The sequence below is a fragment of the Takifugu rubripes genome, chromosome 14 (genome assembly GCF_901000725.2).
Source record: "Takifugu rubripes chromosome 14, fTakRub1.2, whole genome shotgun sequence".
NCBI classification, from domain to species: Eukaryota; Metazoa; Chordata; class Actinopteri; order Tetraodontiformes; family Tetraodontidae; genus Takifugu; species Takifugu rubripes.
The window spans coordinates 6313478-6337004 of NC_042298.1; the positions used below are offsets into that span (position 1 = coordinate 6313478).

The 23527-nt window shown below is 43.9% G+C and overlaps 1 protein-coding gene across 1 annotated transcript; it reads left to right on the top strand.

Moving 5' to 3' along the window:
• The first annotated feature begins 1848 nt into the window (after positions 1–1848).
• pdgfrb (platelet-derived growth factor receptor, beta polypeptide) lies at positions 1849–23074 on the top strand. Its single transcript, XM_011610662.2, has 23 exons — positions 1849–2245; positions 11092–11160; positions 11474–11788; positions 12383–12640; positions 13069–13199; positions 13425–13590; positions 14515–14695; positions 15105–15220; positions 15608–15731; positions 15846–16051; positions 16194–16288; positions 16391–16523; positions 17165–17269; positions 17533–17643; positions 18194–18350; positions 18459–18625; positions 19013–19125; positions 19319–19441; positions 19538–19649; positions 20301–20400; positions 20505–20610; positions 21248–21534; positions 21844–23074. Exons 2-23 carry the CDS (start codon positions 11103–11105, stop codon positions 21986–21988), a joined length of 3309 nt encoding a protein of 1102 aa, XP_011608964.2. The 5' UTR covers positions 1849–2245; positions 11092–11102; the 3' UTR covers positions 21989–23074.
• The last annotated feature ends 453 nt before the right edge of the window (positions 23075–23527 follow it).

Genomic DNA, 23527 nt, shown 5'->3' on the forward strand with positions numbered 1-23527 from the left:
AATGCATTAAAAATGCATGTTTGGTCAAAAGTGCACCGATACATCAGTCACAATGAAGAATGACTGACAACCAAATGAACAAATTCAAGAAGACACATTAATATTGTTCACAGTTCTACCATACTTAGGCAACTTTGATTGTGTGTTGTAGAATTACTTTTCTTTGACTATCTGAGGAACAAGGGTCAAGGACGGCACAACATTCTTTGCTTTCCCTTGAATGGAACAGTCTTTATTTAAAGTGTCCCTATAAAATCATCTAAAGTAAATAAATAGGAGCTAAAACATTGAATAGCTTATAGGGATGTTGGGCTGGCCTGTCCTCTCTGACAGTGTAAGCAGGAAGAGAGCGAAGACTCGGACGAAGACGACAAAGCTGTTAGCTGGAACCCCATTTCTGCAGGTAGACTGCTTAATTAGAGCTTATCATGTTCTCTGTTATGGAATTATGTAACTTGTGTTGTGTTTAATCCGTTAAGCATCTGGTCTTCATATATTCCGGTTGGAGAAGCACTTTTACCTATTAAATGTCCCCCTTTTGAGACCGCGAAAATAAATATCAGTTAATAGAAGATGATTCATGGATGAAGCATTACCTAGACATAAAACAAGGCTTATACTGGGTAACTGATGTGCCCACGAGCTGATGATAGAGCATTTCAGAGACAACTCGATCACTTTTAATCTTTGAGCGAAAGACATCTGTCCAGTCCCGTCTGTCTTTTATAGCTGTAATGTATGGACCAGACTGAACAGTCTTTCTGCACCTTCATCCATCTTCATCCATCAGAGGTGTGTTGGGTTCAGCTCTGAGGACTCCGGGACTTCCTGTCTCCACCCCTGAGGTCCCCTGGGAACCCCATTTACCTCACACAGTAATAGGTCTTAAAGTGTCCAGCTTTAACACATCAGTGCCGGCTCGCCATCCTTTACTCCCAGCCCCAATTTTGCTTATTGTGTCTGAGTGATGACGTGAATAACACATGTATTCCTGGTGCATTTATAGCACCAGGGTGTTAATTACACATGTAAACGTGCAGTAAACGTTAAGGTGGGGTGATCCTGCTCTCCTCTTATCAGGGAGTGGCTAACTACTGCTAGCAGGGCTTTTATATTTACAGCACACTCAATTAGAGGACAGGATGGTTACTATCCAACTTGGGCAGCGGTCCTTCCTCCCAGCTGTCCACCTCGGTCCCTAGTTAAAGACAGAAGGCCCTCATTGGCGGCAGGTTTGCATTCCCATCTTAATCCTGGGAAAAGGGAACATTAGGGAGAGAGCCAAAATAGCAAACAAGTGCATATTTAGGACTATTAACCTTTTTATGTGTGTGTATGTATATATACTTACTTAAAACTAATGATATAAGAAAATGTGTATCAAACGCAGGTGCAGTTAAGCTGAAAGCGTTCAATCCCATATTCACCGAATTTTAAAAGAGGATTTTGAAGTTGTTTTCCTGAGAAACTTCCATGTTTGTTTCCAAAACCAGGAGCTCTGCCAAAGGCCCCCATCCCCCAGTGTCTCACTTTTCTCTTCCTTTATATTGTGTTTGTTGTTTTATTGGAGGGGTTAGATGCGGTCCAGGTTGCTGTTGCCAATAGAGACTGTCTCAGTTCACCTCCATTCATAAACAAATGAGTCCGGCTCGGCAGACTCTCAGCTGCTACCGAAGAACAACAAGCAGGACTCAGCCTCCATTCTGAAGCTTCTCCCCGTCTGTCCATCGTTGCTTTTTCTCTGTATCCCCCCCCCCCCCACACACACACACACACACTCTCACCTCACTCTCTCACAATTCCCTCCCTAGTTCTCCCGGTCTGAGTGGGGTTGGACCACTGACTCTTGCGTGTGTGAAGCTGTCAGGGAAGCAGCATGTCTGAGTGTGCACGCCTCCAGACCTTTTTTTTTTTTTTCTTAAAACAAGCTTTCAACGCTCTTTAGGAGTGGGGGGACAGACCTCGTTGTGAGGGAGGAGAGGAGACCCCCTCAGTGCTGTGATTTGACTAAACAAACAGCGGAGCTCGGACCGGCGCCTCCTCCAGCGGGCTCCTGGGACAACGGAGATTAACCTCAGACTCTGAACATCTGAGGGATCTATAGATCTGAAGCGGCGGCCCCGTGGAGACAACCAGCTGGAAATCGCTTCCTCTGGTTTCTGAAGGAGGAGACTGACCGCTGGCACTAAACATCATCACACAGAGAGAGCTGAGGCTTGTCAATGCGTCCAGGACAACGCTGAAGGTAAGGGCTCCCATCGCTTCCTTACTACTGAGTTTGCTCTTGGTTATGTTTGTTATCATGGGTGAAAATGTGCTGGGCAACGTGCTGAAAGTTCTCTTCGCCTGCACGATGTCCCCTGCCAAAGCTCCAGTTGCGCAACCGTGGCGTTGAGGATGCAGCCGGTAAAGTGGGCTTTGCATCCAAATCCAAACTTAAAAGGACCTGGTTCATTTAGCGTCGTTTCTTCTGTGTTGCGCGTTTGTGAGAAGGCGTCTTTGCTTGTCAGTCACCTGTAGTGGAAACTGTGCACAAGAGGAATCACAATGTGAGAGCAGCCTGTTCAAACAGCACCGGTGATGGTTTGTGTGTCGGCACACACCACTTTCCCCTCTTTACACAGAGATGCTTTAACCGTGTTTACCTTCTCAAGAAGCGAAAGCGAGGAATCCCAGGGTGTCTCTTTCACCCACAAACATGCACACACACATTGGGATTTAAAGCGGAGCTGTTTGTATGCTCCTCACTCCTGAGTTGCTTGTTTTTACAGCCCTCTTCAGTCACCCCGAGTGAACCGGGGGTCCTCAAAGCCCCACCATCAGTCTCTCGTCTCTGAAAGGAGCGACTCCGATCTATATTCTCCACAGAGCAGCATGGAGAAGCTCACTGAAACTCGACATTGGACCACACGTTAGTCGCTGCCAGCCAGCATCCTCTCTCCTTGCTGATGGATCTCTTTTTAGAGATAACACATTCCAGCCCCAGTTCAGGGCTTCATGCCTCAGCCACCCTATCTAAGATTGTGTCGTAAAGCCGTGAATCCCGTCCCTGGAATGCCCGAGCAACCGGACAAATCATCTCACCGTATTCATCACTGGAGTGGGTTTTACTACCTGCTCTGACACGTGTAGTAGGAATGAGTGATTCCCTGTCTGAGGTGCATGTTGTGCAGCTGAAAGCTTTTCCACTTTGCTCTCATGTGTGGTTCCTGCAGAGTTTATTGCACATCCATCATGTGCGGACCGATGACCCGACTGATATGAGAGCATTTGAGCTGGCGCTAGTTGTAGTCAGTGCTGACATATGTTGTGCATCTGTCCCCTAAAGCTGAACTCCTTGATCTTCTGCGCCTCCGCTCCAGAGTCCTCTTGTACTTCTGCTTCCAATGAGCTGCTGGAAAATCGCATGCTTGTCATGCTTTTGCCATCAACGATATTAGACCGTAATGCATTCGTATCATGTTTTCGCCATCAGCTGGCTGCTCCTGAACGAGACCCTTAAAACACTCCTGACAAGTCGGAGCCTGGATTCACGCAGCAGCGCGGAGTCTCGTTTGTCTCCTGAAACATTGGGGATTTTTCTCCCTGTGCGTCAGGCCGCTGGTATGTACCGCGGCCCGTTCTCCCGCACGGCCCAGACCTAATCCCTCATCATCAGCTGTTTCCTGCCTGCTCGGCCTCTCCGCATGCCAGCCTCTCTGAGAAAGAATCTGCTGCGTGTTATGACCATGCAGAAAACATGCCAAGGGCTCTGATTTGGCTCACATGTGGTGAAATGTAACAGTTTGATTTCAGCAGAAAGTTTCGAAACACACTGGTCCCATTCTGTTCCCTGGTGATTTATCGTCCGTGAGAGGGGAGCACAGCTGTTCCACAAGCGCGCTGTGAACACTGGTGTCGTTTAGACTGCGACGAGTATAAAGCTGACAAAAGGCATTGGGAGCTGTCAGAGCCTCGTTGGGAGACGTACCTTGTTTATTTTATTTAAATATAGCAGTCTGTGACTCAGTCTCCGATGGGCTGATTCATTATTCATCAGTCATTCTTACGAGCTGAGCCGGTTCTCTGCTCGTATTCTGCCGTCTATTGCTTCTTAAATGGACTCAGACTCTTGTTTGAGTCATATAGCTTTAATGAACATGAAGTAGTGTAGCAACACAGCATCCTGTTCTGCTGGCCATCCATCTACCCCCCACCCACTCATACCGGGCTGTCAGGCAGCTGCATCTCATCTTCAGTCTCAAATTAGCCCTAAAATGTTAATAACATGTTCCATCTTCAAACACGTGAATGAGCGATTGTTTAAACATAAAGGTGAGATGGTGGACAGCAACCTCAAGTACGACCCGAGTGACCGTAAATTACTTGTGTTTATGTTTTATATGCAGCATTAAGTGCACTAATGCATTTTTTTAATTTTTATGAGATGCTTTAATGCCAATGTGTCTATTAGCTTTCAGATTAATATCCATAAACAAGGCTTTTAAAACCAAAGCTTGTTTATGAGCTCAGTCAACTATTCATTGTCTCCAATCACTCACTGAATGATAGTTAAACTAGTAAATTTTAAATAAGGATTTTCTTTCACCTCCAACATTTACCTTCCTTCTTGTTTACATATAACTAAGCAGGGAATCATATGTTAAAGAAGCTATAATATAGCTTCTTTAACATATGATTCTACAGTATATGTATGCTTGTGGTCAGAACCAGTACTGCAACCAAATTGAAACTAGTCCAGAGCACTGCATCAGAGGTTCCTAGTTAGGGTGCTGGATAAAGCAAGATCATCTACTACCAGGAGTGATCGTGGCGAGCGATGAGTCTGTTGATTATGTTTTTGCTCTGTTCATGATGATCCGTGCCCACATTCAGTGAAATTATGCTTTAACAGTCCAGAAGAAATTTAGCAACGTCAGTGTCCCTTTTCAAACCCTCCTCTTTTTTCAGCCGTCTCCGTCTTTCAAAGCTCATCTTTTGTTTCTGACTTTGTCACGACATGTTAGGTTTTAGCAACATCTGGCATTTGCGATCTGTAGCATTTGTAGCAGGAGCTCGGTGGTAACAGGCGAAACACTACTGACTTCGTGATAGTTGGCGCAACAGATCAAAACACAAAGAGTCAACATCAACATTACTTGTGGGCTGCAATTCCACTATAGAATATTCAGACTGGATGACTGTTGTCAGTGACACCAGTAGGTCAAATGGACACGATTCCTTAATGTCTGCTGGCATATCAGGAACATTTTATGATTAATTTAAATCCATTTCTTATATGTGGCTCCTTTAAACTCTCTGGGCAACCATTCCCAGCGGTCTGTGCACGAGGCAAAATAACAAAAGTGAAAGTAATGCCACATTAAATGTTTTTTGCAAATTCCGAGGGAGTCAGAAGAGGTAAGATCCACCTGCAATTGATCAAAATTAAGATTTAGAAATAAGTATTTAATGGTTCAATTGAAATTTCAATGTTGTATGACTGGATAAGTTTTTTTGTTTTTTTTTACTAAACCTGTCATTTTAACAAACATAAGGGAGTTTTTAAGGATTGATTCAGACTACAGCCTGATTATGTGGACACCTGTTGTGCACCCCCCTCCCCCATGTAAATATACACAAATATAAATTTAGTGAATAATGAGAAAGAAGGGGGAGGCAGGTATTTTCAGCCGAACGTTTTGGTCTTTATCAGATCCTTGTAAAGCAGGGATCTCTCCTCTGCAGTTGGACCTGTCCACAGTCCAACAAAAACATGCTGGAATTGGTGATACAGTGCAGCAAGAGAGGACAAAGAAAAACAGCCTGTTGCTTCAAAGATAAGAATAGTTCACACAGTGGAAAAAAGAAACCACTTTGGATCGCTCGGTATTCCAGCTAAAGCCATGGGGATGCTTCTATACGGTGTTGGGACACTTTTGACGTACAGACTTTTATTTTCTCTTTTTATCAATGTCAATCAATGCAGACAAAGAGCAAAAACTGCTGTTGGAGCCACTGCAACAAACACTCGCATGATAAATATGTACGAGTGGGAGAAGTAATGACCCAGGTCGGTGCTTCCCTCATTTCCCTTCTTTCCCCCTTTAGTTCAGCTTTATGTGTTTAGGGAAACGAGTGGAATTTAAAGCCAGTTAGGCCTAATTGTATTCAGCTGTTTCTGTCAGAGGAGTGTGGGTGTGAGTGGAGGGAGGGGTTGCAGCCAAGTGCTGGCGCCCTCCCATTTTCCCAGCTCTTTGGCTAAAAAAGTGGCTATTGCTAACAAAGCTCACAAGAAAGTTTGTGTTTTTACTCAGAGCAGGGAATGAAAAAAATCAACAACAGGTCCAATATCGAGGAAAACAGCTACTAGTTTATTTAAATTCCCTCATTTATGCTCCAAAATAACTAGAAAATGAGTCCATAAACTGATATCAAACAATAACCACATCTGAGGCTGTCATCCTACAACCACCAGCTTTACCCAGAGACCCTCTGTATCCCCTCCTGCCACTACAAACAGCATTTACAACTCGGTTTGACGGGGAGAGAACTGAGACCCGCCGTTTCCTGAACGTGTTGCCTCAGCACTCTTCGCCTGCCCAGACAGGACCAGTCACGGTGACTCGATCCTAAACATGAACCAAATTAAATCAGAGACTGGTTTCAAAATCCGCTGAGCGCTGGAAATGCTGATTTTGTCTGGCTTCGGTGCAGTTTGAAGCTCTAAAGTTACAGCATACACACATTTTATTTTGGCGGTTTTCCTCTGTCCAGCTGTGGAACTGCAGCCTCTTTAGGTTCTCAAAATACCCATTGAAACTTAGACTTACGTTCACACTCAGGTCGGCTTCATGCGCTTCCTTTGTCTAACATGCGTATTTACACGTAGACCTCAGGGGCTCCGAACCGAACCAATGACTTTCATTTCTCTAGTGCCGCAGCAGCTTCTTGATTTTACGGATTTTCCGATTATTCATTCGTTTGTAATACACCTCGTTCACTCAGTCACGTCGCCCCAGCGTGTTTTACGACACCTTCGGTGCACTTTTGATGTTGCAGTGAGTCAAAACCATTTTCAGAAGCAGATGTGAGTGTAAAACAAGCAACCACAACTAAATTACAGATGTTGTATGGTAAGCGTTACATTGCAATACTTTTGACCAATCAGCTTGAGCCCTGCCACCCTAATGGTTCCCTTTTCTGCTGGTCTTAGCTACTAAAGAGCTTGATGAAGAGTTGGCAATTGTCAAAAATCGGCATTGAAGCTGTGTGATCCACAACCTTCTTTCTGTATATGGTCAGGATTTCTCTGTAGATAAGTATATTGTCATTTAAGTGGTTTTCTTCCTGCCTAGCATTTGGGTAGTTTTAGATGGAATGGAGAGAATTTAATGAAGACAAACGTCACTGACCAAAGACATCTGGAAATCTTCCAGTGTCAGAGATGCATATTTAAGCATTTCCTGCTCACATATTGTGACAGGCCATAGATGATCTGATGTTCCAGCCTTCACCAGTTTGTAAACAGGCATTATGGTCAGGTTAGGGCACGAAAAAACACCGCCTGGGATGGGAGGAGCGGGTGCTTTGTCGGTCTGCTGCAGAGCGGGCCAGAAAGTCCCATCGTGGGGAGCAGATCTGTCCGAGGCATGTGATAAAAATGGAAGTTTGTTTTGACAAAGACACCCTGGGTCATAATTTTCCCACAGAGCTCGTCAGACTCCGACCGTTCGAAGAAGCGTCAAGATAGAATGACACCTCTGTAAAAAAAAACCTGAAAACAACGAGAATGCTGCGCGTAAAGGTGCACCAAGGCTCGGCCTGACGTCCCGATCAGGTGCGAGCCTTATCGGGGTGCAACTGTTAGCATGAAACGACCAAGAAATCCGAGTTGTTTGCTTTGCAGATCGCAGCTTCCTGTACGCTTCAGCAGGGTAAACATCAGCGTCTGTGATGCAAGACGTGTCCCACACTCTCCTTTCATGTGGCGTCTCCCATAAATTCCCTTCTGTATGTCTGCACGCTCCCTTTGTTGTCTATTGCTGCATGTGGCATTGTTGTGGTATGAAGATGTTTCTTTTTTGGAGGGTAAGTCATGCTCTTTTTTCTAAGCAGGTTGTTTCTGCAAAGATCTCACTTGGTTGTTTTAATTTTCTTGTGATTAGGCTCTTCTGCCGTTTAATTCAGGTTGTTTCTGCCTTTAGGAAAGTTTCATTGTGCACAGTCCTGTTCCTGGGAGGTTGTGGTAGTCTGCTCATCACTGATGCATCACATTTACACCCACACAAGGTCAGGAAAATTCCCTCCGCAGGAAATCAGAGCTCTCCAGCTGCAGTCAGAGACGCTTTTGGACATACTTTTTCTCTCCACCCCCTTCAAAACTGCAATCTTCACATCCTTTGAGAAATACTTAAGCAAACAATTGGCCGTAAATGTGTTTCACAAGAAAGTTCCCTCCTCATCTGCCAGTGCTTCATCGTTGCCAGATGTTTAAATAACTCACGCCGTTGCAGCACGTACAGATGATCCCAGCAGTGGGATTACTGGGTGCTGTGGAACTGGGGCGATGTGTGGGCCCAGTATATCCCGCTGCTCTAGTTTAGCCTTTTAGCCCCGACTAGCTGGTGACACCTTGAACGTAGCAGTGTTGTTTATAAAAACTGACAAAGGTCAGTCAGTCACCAAATTCCCAGCATCTGTGGGAAAACTCATATGGTGGGATAACAGTTTATCCATTATGGTGATTATTGTGCCATCGCCTCTATAAACACTGGCAGGCCTCCACTGTCCACTGCATGGACTATCACATTTCACATATTAGTATGATAATAACCAAAATATGATAGGAAAATGTTAGATTTTGATCCTTTAAATCCTCTTATTTTATCCTCGGTGAGCCACTTTAATCACGTCCCTAATCATGGAAGCTTTGTAAGAATATCAGATGTTATTCTGGATCCTGCCATCGTTTAGTTGCCTTCCACAATCTCTCAGAGATAAAATGGCATCAGCTGCCAGTCACAATAACATTGATTTGTCCTTGCGGTGCCAAGTGACACATGCCTCTGGCGTCGCTGCGCTCGGCTGTGGCCGCTCAAAGTCACCGAGGTTACTGGCACTTGCAAGCGTTGATGTACGGCTTCCTCACTGACAGTTCCACTCACTTATGGAAAGGGCCTCCCCCGGGGCTAAAGTGACCCCAGTGCTCCTGTTATCCCAAGTGGGAGAATCCCAAGTGTATCGTGGTCCTGGGAAAGTTGCATGGGACTAGTGTGGGAACGTGAACTGTACACAAGCAGCGGTGACACACAGTTGGCTGCATGTTTATGCGTATACTGGTTCTGGGTGAGGAAGATTGTGGGCTGGAGTGCAACACTCTGGTGCCCATATGTGTTTCAGCATTATCTGCCATACAGATTTCTGTCTCTCTTCTTGTCTCTCTTCTTGTCTCTCGGTCTCACTCTTGCGCCATATTTTATTAGAACCAGGAGGCCGGGGAGGAAATGTTTTTGGATCGACTCGAGAGCTTTTCATTTTGGGAACGGAAGTGCTACAGGCAGTTATTTCATTGAAACAACATCTTTCTGGCTCAGGAGAAGCTGTCAGACACCACCACTATAAAAACTGGAACAGATCGACAGGACAGGCAGGATGAACTCACACCGATCGATGAGAAGATGTTAAAACTTTTCATAATGATGATAATTATCTATAATCCTAAATAAGAGCACCCACATTCCATAAAAATCCAAAATAAGAACATTTCACTTCAGAATTTTGGCAAACATTCATCTTTTTATATAAAATACATCAACTGGAGCTACACAATTATAAAACAAACAATCATAACAAACTCAATCATGGGATACTAACCAAACAGATAAAATGTGTTCACGCTGCAGAATTTTATTATTATTACACCTATATTTATCAACCGTGTCTGGACCAGAATAATATAGAAAATGTATAAAGTTATGTTAAAAAAGGCTAGTTTTAGATATAATAAAGGTCACAATTGCTTCTCCCAAATCACAAACATATTCCTTCTTCTTAAAATAACCAAAAATAGTTTGGCTCTGAATGATCAAATTGGAAATCGAGCAAGCTTTCGTAAGAGCCTTTTCACAGTTTTTCCACTGGCTGCTGCCTTTTCTTCCTCCTCCACCCTCGCTCTTCCCAAGCCGCTCTCTTCCGCCCTCTCCTTCCCACTCACCCGCGTGCAGGCCTGTGATCCATCCTAACTGGTTCCAGACGCCTGTGTGTGCTGCAGGCCTTCACCCCCCCCCCCCCCCCAAACATAATAACAAACCATTCCTCCCCTGTTACATCTCCACGTCTGTCCCCTTACGGTCAAATAGCCTGATGGCATTTAATGTTAGGGAGGGGAGGATATTACAGTAAGTGTTTGGGCAACTTTGACCTCCGTCCCTCTTGAATAAATGCTGATATTGTGCAACATGATATGCCATCATTAGGGAAGACAATTTCAGATATTGAGTGTCTTGCCTTCATCAGCAGCGTCCGTGAATGGCCTCATTTTCACTTTTGTTTACACCAAAACCAATTAATGGCACAGCGCGGCTTGGCTGCAGCATTGTTGCCAGCGAGTGTTACAGAGCTGCTCACAGTGACCCGTTTGTTGGCGGTCAGAATACCGGTGCACCGGGAACAAAAAGAACCAGACATTGTCGCTCTGTCCTGGTGCAGCGAGGCGTCAAATATTTCCCAGAGGGAGCTGCATCTGCACCTCCGAATCTGCGTGCCAACCAGAATCCGCTAAAGAAAGCGACGTGGCACCATATAAATGCCGCGTTTGTTTCCTTTAGCATGAGCAGAATGCGGTTTTATGTCACTGACTTTGTTTAGAGGGTGATTGCTCTGACAGCCATCGCGCTTTAGTCCCTTGACTCAAACTCAGCCTGACTGGAGGGAGCTCGCCAGGGCAGGGATGGATCCATCATGTTCAGAAGATTAGGGAGAGAAGTTCACCGGCTGCTGCCACCAGTCGACCTTTGTTTGAGCTTTTTAGGTTCATGCCGACTTTTGCTGTATTTTTTTTTACAGTTTTCCTGACAGAGGATTAACCATTTTTTTCCTCCCTCCCATTAGTAGGATCCAGCATGCTGAGGGCTTCCGCTATGAGAGCAGCTGTGCTCCACCTGACAGTCGCACTTGCAGGTGAGGATTTCCCTCTCCAGGCCCAAACTGGGATCTTTTGTGGATTTAAAGTTATTTACGAGGCTGTGAGAAGAGGCAGAGGCTAGATAGATGACGCTACAACACTTCTACAATGACCCCGATCATTCTGAATGTATCTGTCAGTGTCAGTGCCATCATTATCCTCCCACATGTCCACCTCAGACAGCTTTTTTCCTTCATCATTTAGAGATAGAGCAGGACGTGGCATGTGTTGTTGATTTAACCTCTGACCCCGCGCTGCAGTCTCTTTGCCCTGCATTCTGACCTTTCTGTTGTTGTTGTGTAAATGCAGCTCTTCTGTCCTCCTGCACCACTGTCAGCTGTCTGAAGATCGTACCTGAAGAGAAACAGCTCATCCTGGCTGAGGGATCATCCCTGTCCCTCACCTGTGCCGGCTCATCAGAGACCACCTGGGACTTGAAGAGCGACGATGTGCCGTTCTTCCAAATGAAGGCAGAGAGCAGTGACCTGAACTACAAAATTGTGCAGAGCAACAGCACAGCCAGCGTTTTGACATTATGGCACGTGGACTGGAAGAACACGGCGGTTTATCAGTGCAGAGAGCAGCTCACTGGAGAAATTAAAGAAGTGGCTGTTTTTGTTCCGGGTAAGGCATTATTTGAGTTGTTAAATTCCCAAACTACATTTTACGACCTTCTTCCTGGAGCCCCTTTCAGGTCTCTAATCTAGAATAATGAGGCTTGGTGAGACCGAATATGTGAGACAAGAGTAGCAGCTGTTGCTGATGGTCTTATTACTCTGATTACATCTACATTTTGCTAGTTTTCTGCAAGACCTCATTTACAGTCAAGCCCAACCCCAACTGATCCTATATACAGTACGTGCACATTTTTGCAGTCTTGGAAACGGAGTTAGAACTTAGTAGAGTAGAGATCAGAGTAATAGACACAGAACTAATGAGATAAATGACATGATATAAACTTTATATCATGTCATTTATCTCATTATTTAATGAACACAAGAAGATACCACAAGGTATATCACAGAATAAACAGTCTGCCGCTTTGATTTCATCAGGGACACATGTTCCAATGTAACAATGTATTATTTAATGATTAAAACAGGACAAAGTACATTAAAATACCACATACAAATGAGCACAGAGCACAGTTTTAAAGACAAGACTCGTGAGCTATGCGTTCTGTTTATGATGATGATGGTGAGACGTTTCTCTCCTCAGACCCTGAGGTGTGGTTCATTGAAAGCTCCCACGGCATGGTCACGAAGACCAGCGGTGAAAGCACGGTCCCCTGCGTGGTCACTAATCCAAACATCACGGTCACCCTTTATGACAAGGACACCGATTTGCCCGTCAACGGGGTTTATGTTCCTAGTGAGGGCTTCAAGGCATATCTGGACTACAGGACCTATGTGTGTCGGGGAGAGCTGAACGGGGAGGTGAAAGAGTCCCAGGCCTTCAACGTCTACAGCATTCACGGTAAGGGCTGAGGAAATGTTCAGTTTCCACACATAAAAATGCACATTTTTCATGTATCCTCATGTGTGAACAACTAACAAATGTATTTTTGTATTAACTCAACCATAAATATCAAATGCAGATAACCAGTCAGTGCATTAGACAGCTGCAAATATTTCATCCTGTTAATTATTCAGTTGAATAAAGTCAATAAACACCTGATCTGAAAAGACAAAACGCTTCCTCTATTTGTGTGTGGCCCTTCCTCACTGTCTATTTACACAAGGAAGTGGTGAAATATAGTTTTTAAAAAGCAGAAGTTTGGCGTTAATTAATGACTGATCAAAAATCTTGATTTCCATCTTTATTAGCTCTTTGCTTGGTTGCCTGAGGTTTCCACACATTGTTTTAATAAATGTCATCCTGACCACCTCTCCTTCCTGCTTCAGTCCCAGAGGACATCGACGCCTACGTGAATGCCTCCCAGACCGTCCTGAAGCAAGGCGAACCGCTGACAGTGAACTGCACAGTGCAAGGAGTGGAGCTGGTGCTTTTTTCCTGGGATATCCCCAACAGAGACGTGAGTAGGCGCTGAGCAGAACAAGTGCTTTTGTTCACCAGTGCTCTGAGGCTTCCTGAGCTGGGCCCAAATGAATCCAAGATGTCGGGACACACCTTATTTTCCTAACACAGCATGATTTATGGCAGTTCAACAATCAGTTCAGCACATCTCTGGTTGATTCATTGGTTTATTACCTATGGTGGAACATGCAGATTTAAGCATAAATGTCCTTTTGTCTTCAAGATTGTTAAGCATAAGCCGGAGACCGTGGTCCTCTCTGCCACAACCATGCGCTCCTGCCTGGTCTTTCCTCATGCTACGGTGGCCCACAGTGGAACCTACGTCTGCCATGCTCATGAGAGCACCCAGGACCAGAAGGCCTTTGCCAGTGTCAACATCACTGTTCTGGGTGAGAAAAAACACACTGAAGTAAAACAAACGGATGCTGGCTAGATGATTATTATTAGATTTCCTTTAGAGAGAAGAGACTGCTTATTATATAAACCTTAGACCTTTGAGTGCACTGAGGTGTTTCTATGGGAGGAAATTAATCTGCCCTCTGTTTATTTCTGTTTAAAATTCATTTTGGTTGATAGTGAATAAGTAATAGTGCATGGTGTGGTTGCCCTGAGTTGTACCTTAAAAAAATAAAGCCTTAAATTTTAGGGGGGCATTGGTACTAGCTTTAGGTTTTTGCAAATAAAGTCCAACTGCACTGGAAATGTTTATATATAGGCTTTGAATTCAACCGCTACATTGGATCCAGAATTATATATATTCTTGCAAGGTGCAGGTCAGGAGCCAATAAAAGCAGGGCTCATCATGCTGATCGTTTCTTCTTTCTTCCCCTTTGACAGTGACTGAAGCTTATTTTGAAGTGCACATGTTTATTCTATCTGCAGCAAGGCGTGGTTTTAAAGACATCCTTGAATGACTTACGCTCCATTGAGATAATTAATGTTGTTTTTGGGTAGAAAATAGAGAATTTGCCCACAGTGGACACAGAGGGTCAGCTGCAGCTGTTCAGTAAAGAGTATTTAGCTGCTGTCTAAGGAATTTAATAAGAATAATGTTGTTTACGCCTCAGAGTCAGTTTTTTTTATTAATACTACTAAATAATAAGCAATCTTATATAATTCAATGTGATTTTAGTGTGCATAGATGCTTAGAACTAAACAGCAGCGTTAATATATATATAATATTAATAGCCTTAATGAAATGGTCAGTCTGTGTTTGCTGCCCCCAAGTGGCGAAACATTTACAGTACCCAAATTGATTCATTTTGCCCCAAATTCAAATGTATGATGACAATTAGATGATCTTTCCTCTGCAGAGAGAGGCTTTGTGGCTGTGAAATCTACTAAAAAACAAAACATCACCGCTGAACTGCAGGAAAACGTTGAGCTGAGAGTGGAAATCGAAGCCTACCCTCCCCCTCAGATCCGCTGGAAGAAAGACGGTGCCCCGGTCAGGGGAGACAAAACCATCATAATCAGACAAGAGCATGAAATCAGGTGAGACATTCTCCCTGGCCCTGGAGTTGACCTTCCGCCCTTTAAATTCTCTTCATACCGAAGAACGTGCTCGCAATAATTGACGCATGTAAATATTTAGCATCAGGAAGACAACCTCCAGAGGCATCAAGCTCTTGTCCATCACCAATAAGCTCTCCACGGAGAAACACAATACCCTCCAGAGGGCCGCGCTCCATCATTCATCACACAGGAACCATAAACACAGCACGCCTGTCACAACTCACACACACATCTTTGAGGAGAAAAAAAAGTCACACAACAGCTTCCTTTAGGAAACATGGCCAAAAGAGTAATAATTACAGCCATATATATGAGTTGAGACAGGCACAAGAGCAGTCGGCCTCTTCATATTTTTGTCCTTTTGTTTCCCATTGTTATTCCACCTCAGGTATGTGACCATTCTGACCCTGGTGAGGGTGAGGACAGAGCAAAAGGGTCTCTACACGGCCCTCATCACAAATGAAGATGATGTGAAGGAGGTGACCTTTGCCCTGGAAGTACAAGGTAAGGATTTTATTCCATTAAAGGGGTCCCTTCTTTGATTTTAAGTCAATGTAAAGCAGCCAATAACCACTGCTGATTATAAAAACATTGCTTATTATTTCATGTGTCACCAAACAATAAATCTTATATTTAGAGTCATTTATTTTAATCATCGGTGCAGCAGTAAAGCCTCCCGCTGTCTCATCTGTGCTGGTAACAGAAGAGCGGTGACGCAACTTTGATGTCATGATTGATTTGATCAAAGACGTTTACGTTTGATCTCAGCGTTGTTCAGCGATGGGAACTGTAGCTCTTCTAAATTCAAAACAAGACCAAGACCTTTAATATTCCAGGTCTCCTGATGATGTTCTGTAGGGTAACAGCCCATATTACCGTCTGTGTCTGTAGTTCTCGCTCGGATTAAAGACCTGACGGACCACCACCTCCCTGGGAAGAAGCAGTTGGTGACGTGTGTGGCCGAGGGGGTCCCGACCCCCACCATCCAGTGGTACAGCTGCGACAGCATGCTGAAGTGAGTCTGGCCATTACCGGTGAAGTGTTGTGGACCAGACACCAGGGGGCTGAGCACTCAAAGATATTCTTGTTCCACCCCAACCTGCTGCATCGGATCGACCCTCCTCTGCAGGTGCAACAACCAGACGAGCTTGTGGCAGCAGCTCAAAGCAGATCCAGAGCTGCTGAGCATCCACACCAGCGTCACCGAGGCGCGTCGGACCAACCAGGTACGGAGCCAAGTGACCTTCTTTAAACCCCAGCACACCACCGTCCGCTGCGAGACTACCAACCAAGAAGGACTCATCGACTTCAGGGATGTCAAACTGGTGTCCAGCTGTAAGTGTCCCCTGGATTTTGAATGGTACAGAAATACTATTTCATCGAACTATTATCTAGAAACATGGTAAATTATAAGGAAATGTTGAAATGGAGGCTGGTATTGAAGGTGTTTTCCGACTGTACTTGTTGCCTGGTGCAGCTCTGTTCTCCCAGGTGGTGTTGTTGGCTGTTGTCCTGACGTTAGTGCCCATCATCATCATGTCCATCATCATCCTCATCGCTGTGTGGAAGAAGGTAAGAAACCCCTCAGCAGACAATTCAAACGCTCCCTCCGAAAGGAGAAACAGGCTTCTGGTGTTTCTGGGTGTCACGTGCGCGTCTGCTGTATGTTGTCAGAAGCCGCGCTATGAGATCAGATGGAAGGTGATCGAGTCGGTGAGCCAGGACGGCCACGAGTACATCTACGTGGACCCCATCCACCTGCCCTATGACCTGGCCTGGGAAATGCCACGAGACAACCTGGTTCTGGGTGAGACATGAGGGGACAGATGACCCTGTTAATATTTGCTGTGGCACAGGCATGTTATACAATGGTTTTATTAATAATAATAATAATTTATTAATAACAATGATATTGAAAACAACAATTTGTAGCATGGAAAAAAGGGTTTGTGGATGATTGAGGATCCTGCAGTAAAGAAACGAGTGTAACTGTAGTGTTGAACGTTACATATGAAGATCGCGTAAAATCGGGGTAGTTGTGTCGGATTACACAAATCTGGAAAAGCAATGGCTTTGTGGGTGTGTTAATGTTACATTGTTGTTTCCATAACGCTGGTCATCAGCAGTTTCTCTGCTGCAGCTCAGGCTGGAATACTAAACGGGGTTTGTTAATCCTCACGTCTTGGCTCTAATCCCACCTCACTTTGAAGGCTTTTAACAGCTTTTGTTGTGAAGAATGTGTTGTTGTTGGTCAGCTGCTCCACACAGGCAGGAAAATTCCCATGATCGGATCTTTGCCCCAGCCAATTTTCTTATCCTGGCTTCCTGGAAATGACATTTGTTTAGATTAATATTTCAACAGAAGGGAAAGGTTTTCCTTTCTCCCTTTCAGGTCGGCCATGTGCTCCATTCACACCGCGTCCTACTGAGCCTTTCTCCGTGTTTCAGGTCGCACGCTCGGATCAGGAGCCTTTGGCAGGGTGGTCGAGGCCACCGCGCACGGACTCTCGCATTCCCAATCCAGCATTAAAGTGGCAGTGAAAATGCTGAAGGGTAAGACGTTTGAAAACAGCAGAAATCCACTCCTCACATGCATAGCTGTCAAACATTGTGGCATCAGAGCCATGTTCCTGTGAGAACTGAGAGCCTGCTGAGCTTTAGCTGGACTGCCAGGCCGGTTTGAGGTGCAGCCAAGGGGTCAGTTAAGCAGTTTGGCAGGAACAAGTTGATGTGGGCACGTTTAGTTCTCTCACAATGACCCTTCTTTCACTTTCTCTCTCTCTCTCTGCTCTCCCTCCTTCTCTCTGTCCCTCCAGCTACGGCCCGGAGGAGCGAGACCCAGGCTCTGATGTCAGAACTGAAGATCATGAGTCACCTGGGGCCTCACCTCAACATTGTCAACTTACTGGCAGCTTGCACCAAACATGGTGAGGTGTAGGACCAGCCCCAGTGGTACCAGTACCAGTAACACGATTACAGTCATGATCCTGATGGTTTTTATGCATTAAAGGCACCTGACCTGTCTAATTTTTAGACCTTTTCTCATTTACTTGTATGAGTCACTCTTTTATTTGCCTGCCAACTTTCTATTTGACAGAATTTTAAAGATTCCTTTACCTTTTATGGAAAAAAACAAAACAAAAACCATCACGTTCCTTTTGTATTGTAACTGATGAGCATCCAGGTTTGCATTTCTTCATGTGTAGTTTACTTTTTTCTGCAATTTTGGTGCATTCTGGCTAATATTTCTGGATGCACTTCTGTCAGATACATGTAGCAGAATACTGAATGAAGCTTGCTGAAGTTATACTATTTATAAATGTATTAACCAAAAATGTAATGTTTGATTTTGATCAGGCAAAGGGAAGATACAGTAAAAATACATTAAAAGATTTAAAAAATATGATCTGAAATGTTAGGAAATGGTAGCTATAATTGAATTTTTAAAAAACCCATAATTTCTCTTCTGCCAATCAGGACCTCTGTATCTCGTCACTGAGTATTGTCGCTATGGTGACCTGGTGGACTACCTGCACAGGAACAAGCACACCTTTTTGCAGTACTACCTGGACAAAAACCAAGATGACGGCAGTCTAATCTCAGGAGGGAGTACTCCCCTCAGCCAGAGGAAAGGGTGAGAACTATCAGAAAGTTGTTAAAATAGTTCCCTGTAAAGTTGGTGTGAATCAGGAGCTGTGCGTTAATGGAGTTGCGTCCTCTGTCCCTTCATCTGTCTCTTCAGCTATGTGTCTTTTGGAAGCGAGAGTGATGGAGGATACATGGACATGAGTAAAGACGAGCCTGCAGTTTACGTTCCCATGCAGGAGCAGATGGACACCATCAAGTATGCAGACATCCAACCGTCTCCGTACGAGTCGCCCTACCAGCAGGACCTCTACCAAGAGCAAGGTTCTGTGCATTTATAAGGGCAATAATTCTTTTGACTGTGTCGAAAGTGTTCATAACTGTAAAGAATTCAGTCCAGTAAATACAGAAAAGCAAGTTATGATGAGGGGAACTTGGAGAACTTTGATGATCTGCTTATCTTTCGCAATAGAAGATCACCCTGAAAATCTAAGAATATAGTGCAAACTGAAGCAGAGAAAGATTGTTTTGCTGTCGCGAATCTGTGCCTGTTTGATGGCCGACTGTATCAAATGCTGTCGGATGTTAAACGTTTCAGTCCGTGAAGTCACAGGATAGCAATAATTTCGACCACCAGACAATCCACTCCTCAGTGTGACGCTCCTCGCTTTCTCTTCTTCCTCTGGTGTTTGTGGGCTCTCCTCTGCTCAGGTGGGGGCAGGGTGGACCTGGTCATCAGCGACTCTCCTGCTCTGACCTACGACGACCTTCTGGGCTTCAGCTACCAGGTGGCCAAAGGGATGGAGTTCCTCGCCTCCAAGAACGTAAGGGACGAAAAGAACTCCATAATCATGTCACTGTCCATGTGGATTTGATTCAGTTATTCCGCAATTTGCTACCAGCCAGTTGGCTCAGCATTCCATGTACCCAAACAGCTCTACCATGACCTTGGCCTTGATGCATGAACGAAATGAAGTCTCAGGTGTGGAAACAATATTCAGCTCATTCTTTCCGCAGTGCGTCCATCGAGACCTCGCGGCAAGAAATGTGTTGATCTGTGAGGGCAAACTTGTGAAGATCTGTGACTTTGGCCTGGCCAGAGACATCATGCACGACTCCAACTACATCTCAAAAGGCAGCGTAAGTGTTGCCCCGATCAATGGCAAAAATTGAACCTGATACAGAAATAAATGATGAAATCAACACATTCGAACAATGTTTTCTAATTTTCCACAGACATTTCTGCCTTTGAAATGGATGGCACCGGAAAGCATCTTCCATAACCTGTACACAACCCTGAGTGATGTGTGGTCATACGGCATTCTTCTTTGGGAGATTTTCACGCTGGGTGAGTTCAGATCCATTTCAGATTCACACATAAACACAAGGAACAAAAGCGAAAAAAGTGAAGGAAAAAAAACATCCTGACAAGAACTGGCTGACACAAAGGAGGGATTCATCCCCGTTAATCGCATATCTGGGTCACATTAAACTGGTTGCACCTGATGGGCTGCATGTTTCTCAGTAAAGACTCAGGCCTTTCCGAATTCTTCGTTGATCGACATGGGTAAAACCCAATTTTCCAAAGCAGCTCTGAAATATGAATTCAGATTCCATAACCGTTTGCTTGAGTCTTCATCCCATTAGGCACAGTTTATAACAATAAAATCAGCATTTGCTTGGTACATATAGCTTTTTTTCCCCCCAACATTCCCCTGAACTTCTGTGTCTCCTCCAAAGGCGACGGTTTATTACATAGGAGCAAGGCGGTAAAAATTAAGCTCACAATTCCGCCTCTGTGAGTGGGAAAGAAAGATTCTCTATTTTCATTTCCCAATCTGTCACTGGACTAATAAAAGTCATTCATCATAGAATATGTTTGTCTCTCTTGGGAAGTAAACGAAAATTAATTTCCCATAATTTACGGCAGTTCACATCCATTTCGCTGAGTTTCCCGGCATGTTTCCAACTTGTATGAGATTTGAAATGTTTTGCGCAGGAGGAACGCCGTACCCGGATCTACCCATGAATGAGCTGTTCTACAGCGCGCTGAAGCGAGGCTACCGAATGGCCAAGCCCGCTCACGCCTCTGACGAAGTGTGAGTCCCGCTTCAATCCCACCATCCCAGTGTCCGGTGATGCACACAGAGCCGTCACAAAGTGGTTGAGTTAGGAACTAATTGTGATGCGGTTACATTTGCAGGTATGAGATCATGAAGAGGTGCTGGGACGAGACGTTTGAGAAGAGGCCCGACTTTTCCTTTCTGGTTCACTGTGTGGGGGATATGCTGACAGACAGCTATAAAAAGGTACTTTGTTTATACATAAAACTGCTTTTTACCCTGGAGCTTGTCATAAATCCAACATTTCATTTCTCACTAAAAAAAATAAAATAACCAAACTCTTTATTTAAATGTTGTTTCTCTGTGACTTTGGAGAAAAACTGATAGTCAACCTGTCTGCCCCCTAGTGGCTGTTTATAGGCCAGAAATTCATTCAGACATTGACTTTCTGAGTCCTCACCGTATATAATTGTTTTATATGGCTTCAGCTTTCAGCTAGTTTCTTACCCTCCATAACTTTAAGATAAAAATATAGTAAATACTGTTTTATTGTGTATTATTGTGTATATTAGTTAACTTAAGTCTTGAACATGATTAGAACACGATTCTGTAAATTAAGTATGTTTCAATTGTATTGTTTATCAAATTATCCTTCAGATTCTTAATATATGCAGCTGATCATATACAGCTTAATGGAAGTCTTACAACTCTGCGAATGAAGCATAACTTTTACTATGCAGGACTTTGGGAAAATCCAATAATTGGAGATTAAGAAGGCTATATGATTTTGTTAAATAACAGTCATTTGTAAATGAGCATAAAAGTTTTTGTCTTTTGAGTCTTCCGCCTGGTGATTAAGCCACAAAATTGCCGTGTCCAACAGAAATACAGCCAAGTCAATGAAACCTTCCTGAAGAGCGACCACCCCGCAGTGGCACGCACCAAACCTCGACTCTCCTCGCCTTTTCCGATCGCCAACCCGGCGTTCGGTTCCCCTTCCCTGGTTGGACTCTCCGACTTCCCGGATCCCTACAACCAGAACACCAGGCGCTTCAGAAACGAGGCAGAGGTTCAGGAGGGGGTGACCTCCTTTAACGAGTACATCATTCCCATCCCAGACCCCAAACCGGAGGAAGCTTTCACCGACGTGCCCTCAGAAAGCCCTGAAAGGTACCGAGACCGAAATATTAACAAAAGCACCCCAAACACGCTCTGAGCCTTGAGATGCTGCATCAATGAGTTTATCACATTTAAACATGCAGCCAATGTTGATACCCAATAAATGTTTTATCTAGATCTCCAGAAGGCTAGACTCAGGATCCACAGTCAAGCATTCCAAACCCCCATAAACTGAATTATTAATCTAAATCACAGATTCCACCTCAACTGCCCTCAGTGTCACTGAGCTTGTGTTTACTGACCTTTAATAACGGTTTACTAATCTCACGGTGTGACGGTGATCTGTGTTCCGGCTCTCAGCTCTTTGGCTCTAGAGGAGGAGACCGACTCTGTGCACGACTCCACTGACACGCTGCCGGAGGAGGACAGGCTGGAGGAGACCAGCGAGAGGGACGCGCTGCTGGGATCATCTGGGACACCTGAGGTTGAAGACAGCTTCCTGTAGAAACCCCCAGGGAAAAAATGACCCTTTCTGGGAAATTTTTATTCTCTTTTTTGACTGACTTGCCTAAAAAAGGGAACATGACTAAAGTAGAATGTAGCACAACTGAGACTGAGTCATTTTTGTAGTTACACTGAGCACTCAACATGTTTTGCTATATTTTGAGTTTTTCTATCACATTTAGTGCCTCTGAAACTACCGAAAGGGCAGAATTTCACACTTTTATCAGAAGAAACTCTTTAAAAATGGTACTCACTTAGTAAAAAAATTTAGAATCCATTGTTTGTATTTTTCAGCAAATTTTCAAGCCTTGTGAGCCTGAGATTTTTTTGTAAAGTTGAAGAATGTTTCCCTCCGTGTTACAGTTCAAAGTGTTTCTTTTCAGAAAAACTAATTTTAGACTTCAAGCACAGACTTTTACACTCAATAATTAATGTAATTGCCATGTGTTTCATTTCCAGTAAGTAAACCAACAGTTAAGGCTTCAGTTTGTTCCTTAACCAGATTTACTGTCTATTAATGGTGTTAAAACAGCTGTAATGCAGACAAATTCCTCAGCCACTGTTTTACTGATACTCAGCTCGGACCAGGAGTTAATCTCCCTTTTTTTGTCAGTGAATTGTTTTTCTGTATAATTTGTGAATTTTGAAATTGTCTTATATAGGTTTATGTCATAAATCTGTGCCAGATTTGCACTTTATTTAGAAAAAGATGTGGAAATTCCAACTAAAGTTATACAATCAACAAAAGTGAACCAGCGGTTTGTCTGATGAAATCTGTTTCTCGATGGCCGGCCATACTTGGAAAAATTCTGAAGAAGACAGCGTATCACTGCCGATGTGCCTCTGTACATGAACACTTTCTAGTATCGCGTTGCATTCCATAATGGTCACTCACACTAAAAGTTTTACCTTTAGTCCGCCACGTAAAATACTATGTAAACTTCCTCTCACAATGTAAAATGCACAAAGTCATTGTAACAAACGCTAAGGTACCAAAGTATTTTTTTTAACGTTTACAAATGTATTTTTTTAAGTGCTGTTTTATGTATCATAAATGTGACAATAAATGTGTATTACTGCAGCACCACAGGATGTGTGACTCATTTAAATTGTGGTAAAAATCACCGGTTCTTGTGTATTTTCGTGATTTTATTAGTAGTGACACTAAATTGTGAATATAACTCAATTTTCTTAAATACACGTTGTTTTTTGCTTTCTTTATTGTAAAAACACCTCTTTTTCTTCAGTTTCCAAAGCAGACTATAGACTGGATCTATTCACAATTCTCTTCTCTAGTTATGGACATATTTTTATCCCCTTCATCCTAATTCTCACAGTGACAGAGCCCTTTTGATTTTTTTTGCCCCCGTTGAGCCCCTTTTCTGGTTACAGAAGCCCGGCAGCCTTGGTTCAAAGGCGACGGGGTGATTAGTCTCACATCAATGGATATCTTGGGAGAATTGAGCTTTTCTGCCACAAATTGAGCACTGGTTCATTAATTTGTTAAGCATGAAATGTTGACCCCCCCCCCCACACACAC

What these genes read in the sequence shown, in the direction of transcription:
- pdgfrb (XM_011610662.2), top strand. Translation starts at nt 11,103, where the DNA reads ATGCTGAGGGCTTCCGCTATGAGAGCAGCTGTGCTCCACCTGACAGTC. An exon ending in ACTACATCTCAAAAGGCAGC is followed by an intron (nt 19,442 to 19,537) that starts GTAAGTGTTGCC and finishes AATTTTCCACAG; the next exon opens with ACATTTCTGCCTTTGAAATG. An exon ending in GCTCACGCCTCTGACGAAGT is followed by an intron (nt 20,401 to 20,504) that starts GTGAGTCCCGCT and finishes TTACATTTGCAG; the next exon opens with GTATGAGATCATGAAGAGGT.